A 16,227-nucleotide genomic window follows, 5' to 3' on the forward strand; every position below is an offset into this window, starting at 1 on the left:
CTCAACAACAACATCAACGTTAGAATTGTGTCGGACCTGAACCCAACATTTTCCAGACTTTCCAATACTCCGCCCCCCCCCCCCCCTTCCCCCCACAATTCCCAAACTACTCAAGACCTGGAAATGATCGAATCAAATATTAATACTTTTTCAGACCTGCGTATAGGAACCCTGCTGAACCCAGTAATGCACAAAGAGGGCAACTTTAACATTGAAAGCAAGACGTTTATTGAAATGAACTGGGCGTTAAGCTGTAAAAAAGAGAACACTGTACATTTCCCCACAGTACATGATGGTTTGCAAACAAAAGAGCAGTGCAGCGAGGCGCACTGCAGGCTGGCTGACCTGCATGCTAACTGACTGAGAGGGAGACAGCATATGAGCAGCTCAACCAGCAGCTCTGCAGAGCACACTGCTTCATATGAGCAGCTCAACCAGCAGCTCTGCATAACACACTGCTTCATATGAAGTATATGGCAATAACAGTGAAGGACTGTAAGAATATGCAGGTGAGTGTGTGTGCGTGTCTTTGGTACAATATGGTAAACACAGGTATTACTATGCAGAAACAATGGAATGCTGTTAGCACACTCACATGACACAACCAGTCCCGCCAGGAGTCTTTTTCTGATTGTTTTGCGATCAAACATGTTTGATTTTGCAGCAGCTTTTCTCAAAAGAAAATTGCAATGCAATTGGCGAAGTTTTCTGTGATTTGTTTTCGCTGTAAAATTGTGGGAACTGGCAAAATTTGCAAGTTGAGGAGCCTGTTTTGCTGTTTTCGCAGAGAAATCGCGGGAAGTTTGAAAAATTGCAAGCCTCCGCAAATATTGTGGAGATTTGGTTGAATTTGCATTAATGATTGTGATCGCAATATTGTAATTTCCTGGAGGGACTGCACAATAATGTTGCAACAGAACAAACGGCTGATGAAAATGAAAAACAAATCAAAAAACAAGAACAAAACACAACGGCAAAAAAAGACAAAATAAAACAATATTGTTTGTCATTCACATATGTACAGCTTATGATTGTCTCCAAGTCAAACAAACAAACAAACGGTAGTCACACAGCAGTAGATGCCTCTATATTCACAGTGCACGTGACTTTATATTCGCAGCTTGCCAGAGCCAAAAGTCCATAACTCAAACATGGAGCCAAACCGCCTAACTGGCATGAACGCTCGTTAAGACCAGGCAGTTAATGACCCCTCACATGTACATTAAATATAGCAAGGCACGAAGCGGCCGCCTGGAATTACCTGCCATCAATCTGTGCAAACAATTGACTTTAGCCCCCGGCAATTGAAGACGGCAAAATGAAAAGTCATACATCATGTGACTTGACAGGAGGTGTGGAGGCCGAGGTTAAGAAGTGGTCGTGTTTGGTGTACCTTTCCTTCATAGTTTAGTGGCTTAACCCCACCCCACCCCGTGCCTTCCTTCCCTGCCTGGCTCTCTGACTGAGCTGAAATTGCCTCAAATTGGTTTGAACTGGCCGAGAAGACTCCAAAGTGCAGCACAGCCAGTCGAGTCCCCGGCCAAAGAAAGCCAAGAAACAATAGAAAAAAAACTCAGGAATTCACAGTCACTATTGTCACCCTCAACAAGCTGATCCCAGACCAGCTTTAAAAGCAAGGCAGCCCTCTGTAGCCTATTCAGACTTAATGAGGATGTCGGTATGAATCTCCATGCCCATACACACGCGCACACAAACACAAACACATCTCAATCAATAATCAATACACTCGTGAACAAAGGAAAACTCATAACATTCTTCATTTAAGCCAAGGTGTGAAACGGCATGAATAAAATAACAGAAGACGAAACTTAAACCTTCTCGCTGTGAATTTGTGCTTCGTCCATTTTCAAATGAAAAGCAAAACGTAAGGACAAATAAAATGGTGAGCGGAACGAACGTGAAGGTGAGGTGGCGTATGGAGGTGTCAGTGCAGCTTTGGTAGAAAAACCATCAGTCCAGCGCGACAAGACTACCACACCTGATTGGTCCATGTGATGTTCCGGTGGTTGTTTGCGTAGTAGTCTCCTACCTGTTTGCTGCTGTATTTGGGCGGGTTGGCCTTGTAGCTGTAATCCGAATATTGGTCGGAGCCCGTGGAGTTGTTGTCGCCCGTTCCCACAAAGGTGTTGGTGGCGGGGAGGTCCTGCACCGCCTGGTGCTTCTTGGAGGCGGACGGGGACTGGGGCTGCAGCTGGATGGAGGGCAGGGGGGAGTTGGAGCGGTAGTGCCGCCCCAGGTCGGGGCTTCCCGGGGGGTAGTTGAGGGGCAGGTGGATCCTGGGGCTGTCGTTGACATTGTCGTCGATGAGGTTGAACTTGAGGCCCTTCTGCAGGCTCGCCTCCTCGTCCTCCTCCAGAGGCTTGGCCGGTTTGGGAGCTTTGCCCTTCTTGCTCTTTTTGCCCTTGCCATTTTTGGGACCCTGTTTGGGAGCGTACAGGTCCTTACTCTCCTTCTTGCCGGCCTGGTAGCCGCTCTTTGTGTCTTTCTGCAACCGGTGTCTGATGAACACCACCACCACGATGACCAAGATGACACCCGCGACGCCCGCCATGCTGCCCCAGAGGATGTTGCTGCGCTGGGCTCGGGCGTAGTTGGGGTCTCCGGCGATGTCCCGGTCCAGGGGCGTGTAGAGGCTGTGCCCCACCAGGGACTCGATGAGGGTGACGTTGCCGATGGTGTCGTTAACGAAGATGTGGACGAGCGCGGTGGTGTGGCGGGGAGGCTTGCCCTTGTCGCTGACCCGCACCACCAGGCGGTGCAGTCCGTTGTGCTTGCGGGTGAACTCCTGGGCCAGCGTGATCTCCCCACTGCTGGGCGAGATGTGGAACAGCCCATGCGGATTTCCGCCCGTGATCGTGTAGACCAGCTCGGCGTTGGGTCCCGAGTCCATGTCCTCCGCCTCCACCACCTCCACGCTGGTCTCAGGGGCGGTGCCGGGCGGTAGGAACTTGTAGGTGGAGTTAGCAGGCTTGGTGACATAGGGGGCATTGTCGTTCTCATCAAGGACATTGATGGTCACACCCACCCAGGAGGAACGAGGCGGGTCGCCCGCATCCATGGCCTTCAGGCGGAAGGTGTAGGTGCTTTCCTTCTCACGGTCGAAGGAGATCCTGGACAAGATGGTCCCCGTGCCGTTCTGGATGACGAACTTGCCATTGTCCGGTTCCACGTACAGCCTCACCCGGGCGTTCTCTCCCTTATCGGCATCTGTGACGGTGACCACGCCCACGGGATTGAGTCGAGGCATGTTCTCGATGACCGAGAAGCTGTATAAACTTAGCATAAACTTGGGGTCGTTGTCGTTGCGGTCCAGAACGTTGACCACGACTGTAGCGGTGCCAGTCTTGCTTGGAACACCTTTGTCTGCTGCCGCTACATGGAACTCAAAGCGTTCTGTATCTTCACGATCCAGCAGGTTTTTCACACGAACCTCCCCGCTGTTGGTGTCGATCTCGAAGAGCTGGGCGGCTGATCTCTCGACGATGCTATAGGACAGCTCCGCGTTGGTACCGCTGTCTGCATCGCTCGCCACTACATCCAGCACCTTGTCCCCTGGCTGGTTGCCCTCGGCAAAGTCCACCTCGAGCATGGCCGGAGAAAAGCTTGGCGTGTTGTCATTCATGTCGGTGACCTGAACTTTGAGGGAGTTGGTGCTAGAGAGGGCAGGGTTCCCAGAATCCACAGCAACAATCTCGATCCTGTAATCCTTCACGCGCTCGTAGTCCAGCAAGGTGGTGGTCTGCAGGAAGTACTTCCTCTTGCGGTCGTTGGCCGACTCGCTGGCGGGTCGGAGCTGAAACGGCACGTCGCCTGCGACCACGCACGTCACCACCGCGTTCTCCCCCTCGTCGCGGTCCGACACCTGCACCAGAGCCACCGGCGTGCCGATGGGCATGTCCTCGGAGATGTTGGCCACGCCGTCGTGGTGCGTCACCAAGCCGATGCCACGGATCTCAATGGCCGGCGCGTTGTCATTCTGGTCCCTGATCGTGATGGTCACCAGGACCTTGGAGGTCTTGGAGTTGGGCCCGCGGTCCCTGGCAACCACAAAGAACTTGAGGAAGCTCTCGTCCTCGCGGTCCACCAGCCCCTTCACGTAGATGACTCCGGTCGAGCGGTCGATGCGGAGAAGCCTCTGGACCGTTTCGGACGCCTGGTGGAGGCTGTAGTCGATCTCCCCGTTGGTCCCCATGTCGGCGTCGTTGGCTCTGACCTACAATGAGAAGACAAGACAGAGGTTTCAGAGCCAATCAGTGTTCTGTGCTACCTGCATGCTTTCCCAAAAAGGGGATATGTAATAAGCTTCATTTTATTTTAGTCCAACACATTAGGTAGGTAGGTAGGTACCTTTATTAATCACCAAGGATTAATTCCTCTCACTCATATTCTAACTCCCAACAGATTTTAGTAGCGAGTTCTATATAAGTCTATTGGACTACCCTGCACATTGTGCGAGTTCTATAGAAGTCTATTGGACTACCCTGCACGTTGTGCGAGTTCTATAGAAGTCTATTGGACTACCCTGCACGTTGTGCGAGTTCTATAGAAGTTTATTGGACTACCCTGCATGTTGTGCGAGTTCTATAGAAGTCTAAAGAAAAAATAGACCAAGGCACTCTTCTAATAATTAAAAAAGCTTTAATAAAAGGCTTAGTTCATATTGGAACCATTAAAAGCCAAGCCAACATGTTTCGGCCAACAAACTGGCCTTCATCAGGGCCCTGATGAAGGCCAGGCCACATATTTTTTACCATCTATTACTCTAAACAGTGTATACTGTATATATATATATATATATATATATATATACCGTATATATAAATACAGTTGTCATGAAAGGTGAAATTAGCAATAGAGTCCAAAACCATTTTTTGAACCAGGCTGTGAACAAGTTTATTTATGCTGTAAAGTGGGGCATTTTATCATGGGGGTGAATGGGCAACAACTTGCTTTTGGAGCCAGGCTCAAATGGCCATTTGTGGAACTGCAGTTTTTGCTATTCCTGCTTTGGTGGCAATGCGACAAAGCAAAGCTGTCCCCTCGGGCCAAACATCAGTATGTGATGAGCTGGGAGTGGGAATGGGTTGTTTAGTTGCTGATAGAAGCAGAACAACTCAGAATGAAGGACCATGCTGCTGCCAGCTTGAACCTGAGACCTTCTGGCTGCAGGAAGGTCTCTCTAACTGCTGCCCCGTAACCTCAGGACCACTCTGCCCCGGGCGGACATCTTTATATTGATATTCTTCCAGCTCACAAAGACTGACTATCATTAACACAAAGCCCTTGTGTTTTGCTGCTGGGGGAGGTTCATGCTCTGTGTGGAACATAACAGATGATCAAAGCTAAGAGCACACACCCACACAAACATCTAATGGATGTGGAATGGGTCATTTGTGTCTAATGGGCAGATGAGTGAATGTTAATGTTCCTCTCATTATCACAAAGCCCTGCTTCCTCAGGGCCCATTAAGAGACCAGGGAGGTCCGGCCAGCATCAGCCAAGACCCAGCGTCATACGCTGAGGAGAAGCCACGTGAATGGAGGTAATTCATGGGTTAGGAAGTACACATAGTCCACAGAATATGACACTTGTTAGGATACATTTCTACACATTCAACTCCTTTTTTTTTGTATTCCAATTAGAATGAAAACTGTCAGTCTGTCAACCAGTTTGCAGTTCTTACCTGCGCCAATGGAGTTGGCCGGGAGGTAAGGATTTTGCCCCCGTTTGTCTGTCTGTTTGTTTGTTTGTTGTTTCCAGCAGGATATCTCCAAAAGTTATAAGTTATTTGCATGAAACTTGGTCGAAAAGTAGGTCATGCGCCAACTTAGAACTGATTAACTTTCCATGTGCAGTGGCCAAAAGGGGTGTGGTAATGGGCGTGGCCAATAACACAAAGGTGCCTAACTTCCAAACACCACAAAACTTTGTAGATCACTCCCCTTATACGTCATTTCCCTTTAACTGCCGACCCGCCTCGTTTACCTGCACTATACCCTCCCTCCCCTTTCTCAATCCTGCTCTCTCTCTCTCTCCACTCCTCCTTTCTACCACAGCGCCCCCTGGGGCTCTGCCCGGGAGCAAGGGCAGATCCTTCACCCCAAACCTCCCCCCACACCGCGCAGAGGACTCGCCTACATCTCTCCATCCTACATTAATACCACATGCATATGTGTTAAAGAAACGTCCTCATTTGCATCAAAGTGACAATGTGTGTGTGTGTGTGTGTGTGTGTGTGTGTGTGTGTGTGTGTGTGTGTGTGTGTGTGTGTGTGTGTGTGTGTGAGTGTGGTCCTTGGCTTGTGAAGGTGTACTATGTTAATAGTTGTTGAACGTCCCAGGTGTTGATTCAGTGTTCCCACAGCATCTCCTGAGACTTACATAATTAGGATTTTTAAATTTTTTAGGTCATATTCCGTCAAAGGGAAGTGGGTGTAGGAGCAGCTAAGCTTGACATTAAACACTTCACGGAGTGAAATTGTCAAGGTATTATGAAATATGTCAAACTCTGTGTTTTTTCCAAGGCGATGGGAGCTGCGGGTGATAACACGGAGAGCCGCAGGACAACACAGCGACGGAACAGAATGTACCAGCGCTAACATTCTCTGTGAGACAGATGGTGCAGTGGAGCAGCCGTGAGATCGCAGCATGTGTAGTTACATATTAATGTAGTTACATTTTAACCAGTGAGTCAACTTCACCTTCGAGCCTCGGTCAACTTGCTCTATTTACTGACTGACTGAGAGGGACCATAGATGGTCTATTTACTGACTGACTGACTGAGTGGGACCATAGATGGTCTATTTACTGACTGACTGACTGACTGAGAGGGACCATAGATGGTCTATTTACTGACTGACTGACTGACTGACTGAGAGGGACCATAGATGGTCTATTTACTGACTGACTGACTGACTGACTGAGTGGGACCATAGATGGTCTATTTACTGACTGACTGACTGACTGACTGAGAGGGACCATAGATGGTCTATTTACTGACTGACTGACTGACTGAGTGGGACCAGAGCTTCAGCGTCAGAGTCAGCGTGATGTCACCCATTGGTTTTTGGACTCCCGTTTGTGGCCGTCGCCATCTTGGGGGTTTTGCGCAGCTCGCGCGAGACGGCGCGAGACGGCGCATTTGTTCGCTGCTGTACCGAAATAAAGTGCCAGTTCCACTGCAGTTGGTCTGGACTGAAAAAGCTTGATACCAGCTACGAGCCAGGCTAAGCTAAAATAGACTAGCATAACACCAGAGGCAACAACAAACCCTTAAATCGAGAGTAAATTATGTTATATCAGACAGACCTTTCTTGCATATTAGTCATGAAAAATGAGAACCGTGCGGGTTTTACATTTGTACCAAGTAGCAAAAAAAATTCAGCATGACATTTTTGAGTTAATTTTGCACGTCCTGCGATGTGACTATTGCATATATGCTACTTTGCGATGGCGATGCTGAAACAAGCCTATATTGTGCAGCCCTTGTCCAAGCCTGAGCTGGCCGCCTGAGTGGGACTGGGCTTGGGGCTTTGGTTCTGACTTTGCAGACACACACCTGAGCTCAGCTCAGCTCAGCACATCATCCCTGACTGAAGCCCGGCCAGGCAGCCTTCATGCATGACTTAATCTGAGGCAGGCATGAGATGATCCACGGGGATTATTGCTATTATTGCTCTGGATGTGACTCGTAAGCCACAGAAAGCATTTCACTTAACGTGCATTTGAAGAGCCATGCTTTTAAGAGGCAGCAGGATCGCTTTGACTGACCCGCTTAAATCATCCAATGAGAGTGCTTTTTATTCCTGTCGCCTCCCAGTGTCGTCGTCAAGTCGGAGTCCTGCACTCATCTTCAGGACTCGTGACTCGACTTGCACTTGAGCACTGATGACTCGGACTTGGACTTAGACTTTTGGCTCGAGCGTTCATGCATTCGGACTCGAAAGTTGGAGACGAAGCCTCAGACTTGATACCGGTAATTGATAAAGACTCTTTTTTTTTTTTTTTTTTTTTTTTGTCATTGCTTTTTGTAATAGAGAGGCAAAGTGACCGCCTACTTCCTGCTTCAGCACTGTACCAGAGATTTTCATCCGCTATTTATTTTCCCATAGACCTTTCGTAAAATGCTTATAAAAAGAGTTTTACTGGTTCAAACCAAATGTTCAGCTAACGCTATCATCGGGAGAGACCATAGAACATTTCACTCGGACCAAAACAAAACAAAACATCGAAAAAATATGTTCTTCAAACGCGCATTTCTTTTTACGTTTTGGTCCGAGTGAAATGTTATGCGATCTCTCCTGTTTCTAAATATATCTGTACCGTTTGGTTTGAACCAGTAAAACTATTTTTATACGCATTTTACGAGATGACTATGGGAAAATAGATGGCAGATGAAAATCTCTGGTACAGTGCTGAAGCAGGAAGTGACGTTCCACTTTGGCTCTCTATAGGCCCTAGTAGTTTGGTATACGATATTGATAGCTATGCTAATACTGTGACATTAAATCCGTGCAAGGGCAGGCACGCGTGTTACACCTACATGTGGCTTCACACTCGTTCCGGACTCAGACTCAGGTATTTGTGACTGCAGCCTTGGACTCAAAACACCGGGGGACTCGAGACTCGACTTGGACGCGAGATATAGACGACGGAGGAGGAGACTCGTGGACTCAATCACGGTGGCTAAATTGTTGACTAGGAGATTAACAGTATTTATATATCAACTGTATGCCTGGACACTTGTCTCAGATCGGCCGTGGAGAAGTGCCACGCCGGCGCTGGGCGGGCACAAATGCGCTGCGCTGGCTCCCCACAGCTCAACTGCTCGATAGGCAATTCTCAGAAGCTGTCAATAATTCACTGGAGTCTGGTGGCGTCAGGGCTTAATGCCACGCTGCAGGCAGGCAAATCAATACGCTGGAGAGACATCATCTCAGCTTCATAGCTCCTTTAACCTTTACCCCCGGCTTTGTTTTGGATCAGCACCCAGCGGGGAGAGCACCTGCCTGAGCACCCCGGGGTGCTGCTGCTGCTCAGGTCTGTGGAGGCCGATCATACTGGTTTTCCCTCCCGGCCAATCACTTTCACAGTTTGTGCTCCTCAACAGGCGCGACAGCACAGATTTGTATATGTGGCTCAGGGCTGCAACCGATGATTATTTGAATTGTCGATTGAATTGAATTTGGCCTATACAATATGCGAAAATGGTGAAAAATGTCGATCCGTGTTTCCCAAAGCCTGAGATGATGTCCTCAAAAGTCTCGTTTTGTCCATAACCCACAGATATTCAGTTCACTATCATAGAGGAGTAAAGAAACCAGAAAATATTAACATTTAACACTTTTTTAACGGATTAATCGATTATCAAAATAGTTGGTGATTCATTTAATATTTGACAACTAATGGATTGATTAATTGTTGCAGCTCGAGTGTGGATATAACCAGATATAGAACAAACTCAAATGAAATCCTAGCACAGCATGGCAACAGGACAAGTTGCTCCATTGTGTAGGAGTATGTCAATATTAGCCTGTGTGGGCGTCTGTATGCACAGTCGAGAGTGTGCGTGTGTGTGTGTGTGTGTGTGTGTGTGTGTGCGTGTGTGTGTGTGTGTGTGTGTGTGTGTGTGTGTACCTGTAGTACAGAGTGACCCAGTGGGCTGTTCTCTGGTAGTTCAGTCTCGTAGTGGTTCCTCTCAAACTTGGGGGCGTTGTCGTTCTGGTCGGTGACAGTGACCCTGAGCAAGGCACTGCTCGCCCGGGGGGGCGTGCCGCCGTCCACCACGCGGAGGTTCAGGTCATACGAGTCCTTCAGCTCGCGGTCCAGGTTGCCCATGACGACCAGCTGGGGCAGCTTCTCCTCGGGATCCACGGCGACCTGCGATTACGAAAACGTCATTGTCCACAATGTGGAAATTTGCCTTGGGTTTCACCATAACACTTCACAAAAACATATAAGAATACATTGTCTCAACATTCATAACAATACAGCTCACAATACAACACACAGGGCTACACTGTACACACTATCAAATTAACCTACTGTCCAAAATAACTGTGTGCAGCAAGTCAAAAGCATCACCCCTTATCTTAGTCTTGACAGCATTTGGGACCAGTTACTCAGGAAATGTAAAGACCTTGAAACCCCCCACCCCCCAAATTCACAAACTTTCTGGGATTTCAAGGCACCTGGCCTCCCTACCTGCAGACTGAACAGAACCTGGCCTCCCTACCTGCAGGCTGAACAGAACCTGACCTCCCTACCTGCAGGCTGTACAGAACCTGACCTCCCTACCTGCAGGCTGAACAGAACCTGACCTCCCTACCTGCAGGCTGAACAGAACCTGACCTCCCTACCTGCAGGCTGAACAAAACCTGGCCTCCCTACCTGCAGGCTGAACAGAACCTGACCTCCCTACCTGCAGGCTGAACAGAACCTGACCTCCCTACCTGCAGGCTGAACAGAACCTGGCCTCCCTACCTGCAGGCTGAACAGAACCTGGCCTCCCTACCTGCAGGCTGAACAGAACCTGACCTCCCTACCCTGCAGGCTGAACAGAACCTGACCTCCCTACCTGCAGGCTGAACAGAACCTGGCCTCCCTACCTGCAGGCTGAACAGAACCTGACCTCCCTACCTGCAGGCTGAACAGAACCTGGCCTCCCTACCTGCAGGCTGACCAGAACCTGGCCTCCCTGCCTGCAGGCTGAACAGAAACTGACCTCCCTACCTGCAGGCTGAACAGAACCTGACCTCCCTACCTGCAGGCTGAACAGAACCTGACCTCCCCACCTGCAGGCTGAACAGAACCTGGCCTCTCTACCTGCAGGCTGAACAGAACCTGGCCTCTCTACCTGCAGGCTGAACAGAACCTGGCCTCTCTACCTGCAGGCTGAACAGAACCTGGCCTCCCTACCTGCAGGTTGAACAGAACCTGACCTCCCTACCTGCAGGCTGAACAGAACCTGGCCTCCCTACCTGCAGGTTGAACAGAACCTGACCTCCCTACCTGCAGGCTGAACAGAACCTGGCCTCCCTACCTGCAGGTTGAACAGAACCTGACCTCCCTACCTGCAGGCTGAACAGAACCTGGCCTCCCTACCTGCAGGCTGAACAGAACCTGGCCTCCCTGCCTGCAGGCTGAACAGAACCTGACCTCCCTACCTGCAGGCTGAACAGAACCTGGCCTCCCTACCTGCAGGCTGAAGAGGCGGTCGGCGTCAGGCCCGGCGCTGAGGGAGTACTCGGCCACGCCGTTGACACCAGAGTCCTTGTCGTTGGCCTGGGGGATGGAGAACAGGGCGCCGATGTGGGTGTTCTCCGGGATGGACAGGGTGAGGATGGGTGAGGAGAACTGAGGGGTGCTGTCGTTGATGTCCAGAACCTCGATCCGCCCCTCGATCAGCCGCGGGCCCGTGCCCATGCCTTCCATACAGGGGGTGGACAATAAATCAATATCAATATATATCGCCATCAAAAATGCTTCAACAACAATTATATATATATTTTTTTTTCTATAATTTTTTTCCTGATTTTTTATCCAATGTTTAACCCCCATTAGTGCTAATTTAATTTATTTATCCTGGTTGCTACTCCACCCTCTGCCGATCTGGGGAGAGCCGAAACTGGCTCCATGCTTCCTCCAAGACATGGGCAGTTAGCCAGCCGCTTCTTTTCACCTGACAGGGGAAGCTTCACCGGTAGGACATAGCACGTGGCAGGTTCACGCTATTCCAACCAGTTCCCCTCCCTCCGAACAGGCGCCCTTAACGACCAGAGGATATACTGTATATATATTATATATATTTTATATATATTTTATATATTTTTTTAAGCAGTGGGTGCAGCCACTTCTATACGTGTCATTTGTGTCCGTCCGTCCGTTTGTAGCATGAGAGTAGGGGGCGGGGCTAGGAAAAAGGGGCCGTAGCTAGGGATAGGAAGGTCGTAGGCGTCACCGTTTTCATACAGGTAAACAACACATATGAAATCATGTGATCGCTTTTCCACAAGGCTTCTATTACATTCTGTCAAATGACTGCTCCTAAACCGCACGCTGACTTTAACACCATTTCTTTTTTTAAATACATTTTCAAGATTTTCAATATACATTAATGACAGCATCAGTCATTACAGGACGGTGAGTCAGTGCAAAATGTAAGTCAAGCAGAAAACAACAGACTTGGCACACAGGTTTTTCACACATTGCTTTGTCGGTGCAGACATACGCTGTGACACATAACTGGGCATTCTTGGCCGTTTTCATTCTTGGCAGTTTTGGTTCTTGGCAGTTTTTCCTGTGGTAATAATTAAAAGGCACCAATTGAAGGGCAGCGCTGACACATTCAAATGGTTTATGGAGGGACCATTTCTGTAAGACGACACTGAGACTGGAGAGCGGAAAGTTGATAAAGGCTCAAACATTGGTGCGATGCTACACCCAAGCAAGTTGTGCGAACAAAGGTCTCAAACAATAACCTCTTATTTAATGTGGTATTAATTATTCTTATTTAATATGTTATTTAAAGCTAGGTCGCACCCCCCCACCCCTGACCCTCTCCTGAGATGATGTAATGCCTGCCTAATGCCAGCCCCCCAAGGTTGTCTCCTACACAATTCCGGGGTTATCAGTGTGGCTGTCAAGGTGACCAAATTGACTATTTGTAGGAGTTGTCTTAAGATGGAGAACGTGCAGGAATGGGATAGTTGTAGTCATTAAGGGCGTTCCTCGGGCTAAAGAAAATAGCTCAGATTTATGTCTTCTGAACAGCGAGAAGAGGGCTTCATTAAAAGTGCGATTTATGTATGTTGAGACAGCGGCCGTTACATAAAAGTATCATTTCCTTGACAGTTTAGAAGCTGGACTGTGAACGTCTAAACCTTTAATTGACTAATAAGAGTATCACAGGGATGACGTTATTTTTGTAGGCCAACCCAGAAGTCACGCACTTCCTGGTTCCCTCGTTGAAAAGTCGATGGGATTTTTTTAAAAGGGATTTTGTTTAAATGCCTGAACTAAGGTCTGGAGTTAACAAACATTTATGCAACTGTGGCCTTTGTGTTCAGCAAGATAATCTTCACAATGAGGACCACTTTCATAACTTTTGAAGCATAAATGTGATGTTTAAAGATTGTGATTTTCAGAAAAGGCTTCAAACTTTTGTTATCCACAGATCTTATTTCAGGCATTTAACCAAAATCCCCATTCCAGACGAGGGAAACAGGCAATGCTGACTGGCGGGTTTTAGGACTCCTTCCTGCGGCACTCTATAGTGCTAACCCACTAATTGACTAATGTCGTAATAATCACCATATGTACCTTTGATCATGTCTGTGATGGACACCTCGAACTCCAGGAAGCACTTGTCTCCTTCGAACAGGTTGCGGCAGTCGCGGAGCGTCTCGCGGTCGATGGCCACCTCGGTGGTGTAGATGTCTCCGGTCTTCCCGTCCACGCGGAGGTACGGCGTGCCCACCTCCAGCTTGTACAGGTGCCCCGTGTCGGGGAGGCCCTGGTCCGACGCCAGGCTGCCGATCAGCGTGTTGGGGGGCTGCTCCTCGGGCACGCGGTACAGGATGTCAGAGGGACCAGCGCTAGCACTGGACGCTAGCAGCACGCACGCCACGACCATAACCTCCCACCTCAGCACCGCCATATCTCCACCCCACAGCACTGCCCTGCAACAGACAACAAACAAACCCGATGAGACAAGCCTCGGTCTGCCATCCTCACACAGCAGTAGTAGAGATGGTTATATTGGTATTGGGATATCGGTATCGGCTGCCAAAACGGAGATATCGGGTATCGGACTGATGGTGTCAATCCAAAACTCCAATCATAGCTTGCATTCTATGTTCTTAGTTTTGGTGATATTTTAGTGTAATAAATATTTAACGTTGTGGAATATTATGAAACAGGTAACTAATGCTATGAGATCATTGATTACAAACCAAATCCTAAAATGATGTCACAGTAGGAGCCAGCTACTATGTAAAGGTGGCGGCTGCAGCTCCTTGGGAGGGTTGCCAAGAGCTCTGCTGTCGGAGGCAGTATCGGTATATCGGCAGATATCCAAATTCAGCTATCAGAATGAGATCAGAACTGAAAAGAGGTGGATCTCTACACAGCAGCGCCAAAAAAGCTTTTAGAGAAACGCTGACGTAGGAGCCGAGGAGAGAGAGTTATGTCAGGCCTGGTTTGAGGAGAGAGAGTTATGTCAGGCCTGGTTTGAGGAGAGAGAGTTATGTCAGGCCTGGTGCTGAGGAGAGAGAGTTATGTCAGGCCTGGTGCTGAGGAGAGAGAGTTATGTCAGGCCTGGTTTGAGGAGAGATAGTTATGTCAGGCCTGGTTTGAGGAGAGAGAGTTATGTCAGGCCTGGTTTGAGGAGAGAGAGTTATGTCAGGCCTGGTTTGAGGAGAGAGAGTTATGTCAGGCCTGGTTTGAGGAGAGAGAGTTATGTCAGGCCTGGTTTGAGGAGAGAGAGTTATGTCAGGCCTGGTTTGAGGAGAGAGAGTTATGTCAGGCCTGGTTTGAGGAGAGAGAGTTATGTCAGGCCTGGTTTGAGGAGAGAGAGTTATGTCAGGCCTGGTTTGAGGAGAGAGAGTTATGTCAGGCCTGGTTTGAGGAGAGAGAGTTATGTCAGGCCTGGTGCTGAGGAGAGAGAGTTATGTCAGGCCTGGTTTGAGGAGAGATAGTTATGTCAGGCCTGGTTTGAGGAGAGATAGTTATGTCAGGCCTGGTTTGAGGAGAGAGAGTTATGTCAGGCCTGGTGCTGAGGAGAGAGAGTTATGTCAGGCCTGGTTTGAGGAGAGAGAGTTATGTCAGGCCTGGTTTGAGGAGAGAGAGTTATGTCAGGCCTGGTTTGAGGAGAGAGAGTTATGTCAGGCCTGGTTTGAGGAGAGAGAGTTATGTCAGGCCTGGTTTGAGGAGAGAGAGTTATGTCAGGCCTGGTTGAGCTGAGGAGAGAGAGTTATGTCAGGCCTGGTTTGAGGAGAGAGAGTTATGTCAGGCCTGGTTTGAGGAGAGAGAGTTATGTCAGGCCTGGTTTGAGGAGAGAGAGTTATGTCAGGCCTGGTTTGAGGAGAGAGAGTTATGTCAGGCCTGGTTTGAGGAGAGAGAGTTATGTCAGGCCTGGTTGAGCTGAGGAGAGAGAGTTATGTCAGGCCTGGTTTGAGGAGAGAGAGTTATGTCAGGCCTGGTGCTGAGGAGAGAGAGTTATGTCAGGCCTGGTGCTGAGGAGAGAGAGTTATGTCAGGCCTGGTTTGAGGAGAGAGAGTTATGTCAGGCCTGGTTTGAGGAGAGAGAGTTATGTCAGGCCTGGTTTGAGGAGAGAGAGTTATGTCAGGCCTGGTTTGAGGAGAGAGAGTTATGTCAGGCCTGGTTTGAGGAGAGAGAGTTATGTCAGGCCTGGTTTGAGGAGAGAGAGTTATGTCAGGCCTGGTTTGAGGAGAGAGAGTTATGTCAGGCCTGGTTTGAGGAGAGAGAGTTATGTCAGGCCGGGTTGACAATAGATGGTAGGACTCATCTGGGAGGGACACGAAACGTCCAAAATGGTTTGGCTGTGAGACCAGGAGGAGGTGACAAGGTTTCAGCTCTCAGCTCATCTGCCAGCTGCTTCACTCAGAGAGCAGCCCAGCAGGACTGAGATCTTCCTCCTGGTGCCAGGTTTAAAGCTCACACAGGTTTCTTCACATTTCCATTCAGAAACTTTTTCCAGAGCTCGATTTGGGGTTTGTCCTTACGTCTCTCTTCAGTTCAGGCATATGAATTTATAAACTGCCACTGTATGCTTTGTTATATGTGCTTTTTATTGTTTATTATCTGCCTGTGTGTTGCCAGAGAGAGAAGTACAGTACTTCTGTTTGGATATTGATTCACCGAGCTGTATGTTTCTGTGTTTATGTGCTTTTCCTTGCTTGCTGTGTGGAAACTGTATCGCGGCTTTCTTTGATCAGGGCTCCATAGAAAAAGAGATCGTATAATCTCAATGGACAGCCACAGCGCCACCTGCTATTAGTCTGCAATCGGCGACCTGTCAATCATGCCTTCAAACAGTCTTTCCTTATCGTCTATTTGACTCTAAATGGGACCATCATTGACTAAACGAACATCATGATGTATTGAAGAAGGCTTGAAACTAGAGATTGAGATCATAAACTCATTAGGAAAGTGTTTACTGAGCTCATCAATCAAATGAGAAGTACGG

General features: G+C 48.7%; 1 protein-coding gene across 1 annotated transcript; it reads right to left on the reverse strand.

Moving 5' to 3' along the window:
* Positions 1–229: 229 nt before the first annotated feature.
* On the reverse strand, positions 230–13,696 carry LOC310790579 (protocadherin-1-like). The gene is made up of 4 exons (XM_083652287.1): positions 13,341–13,696; positions 11,217–11,446; positions 9,657–9,899; positions 230–4,234 (listed from the first exon to the last, which is right to left on the reverse strand). The coding sequence occupies exons 1-4, from the start codon at positions 13,675–13,677 to the stop codon at positions 1,991–1,993; spliced, it is 3,054 nt and encodes a 1,017-aa protein (XP_083508413.1). The 5' UTR covers positions 13,678–13,696; the 3' UTR covers positions 230–1,990.
* Between the last annotated feature and the right edge of the window lie 2,531 nt (positions 13,697–16,227).

The sequence above is a fragment of the Poromitra crassiceps genome (genome assembly GCF_964638095.1).
Source record: "Poromitra crassiceps genome assembly, chromosome: 15".
NCBI classification, from domain to species: domain Eukaryota; kingdom Metazoa; phylum Chordata; class Actinopteri; order Beryciformes; family Melamphaidae; genus Poromitra; species Poromitra crassiceps.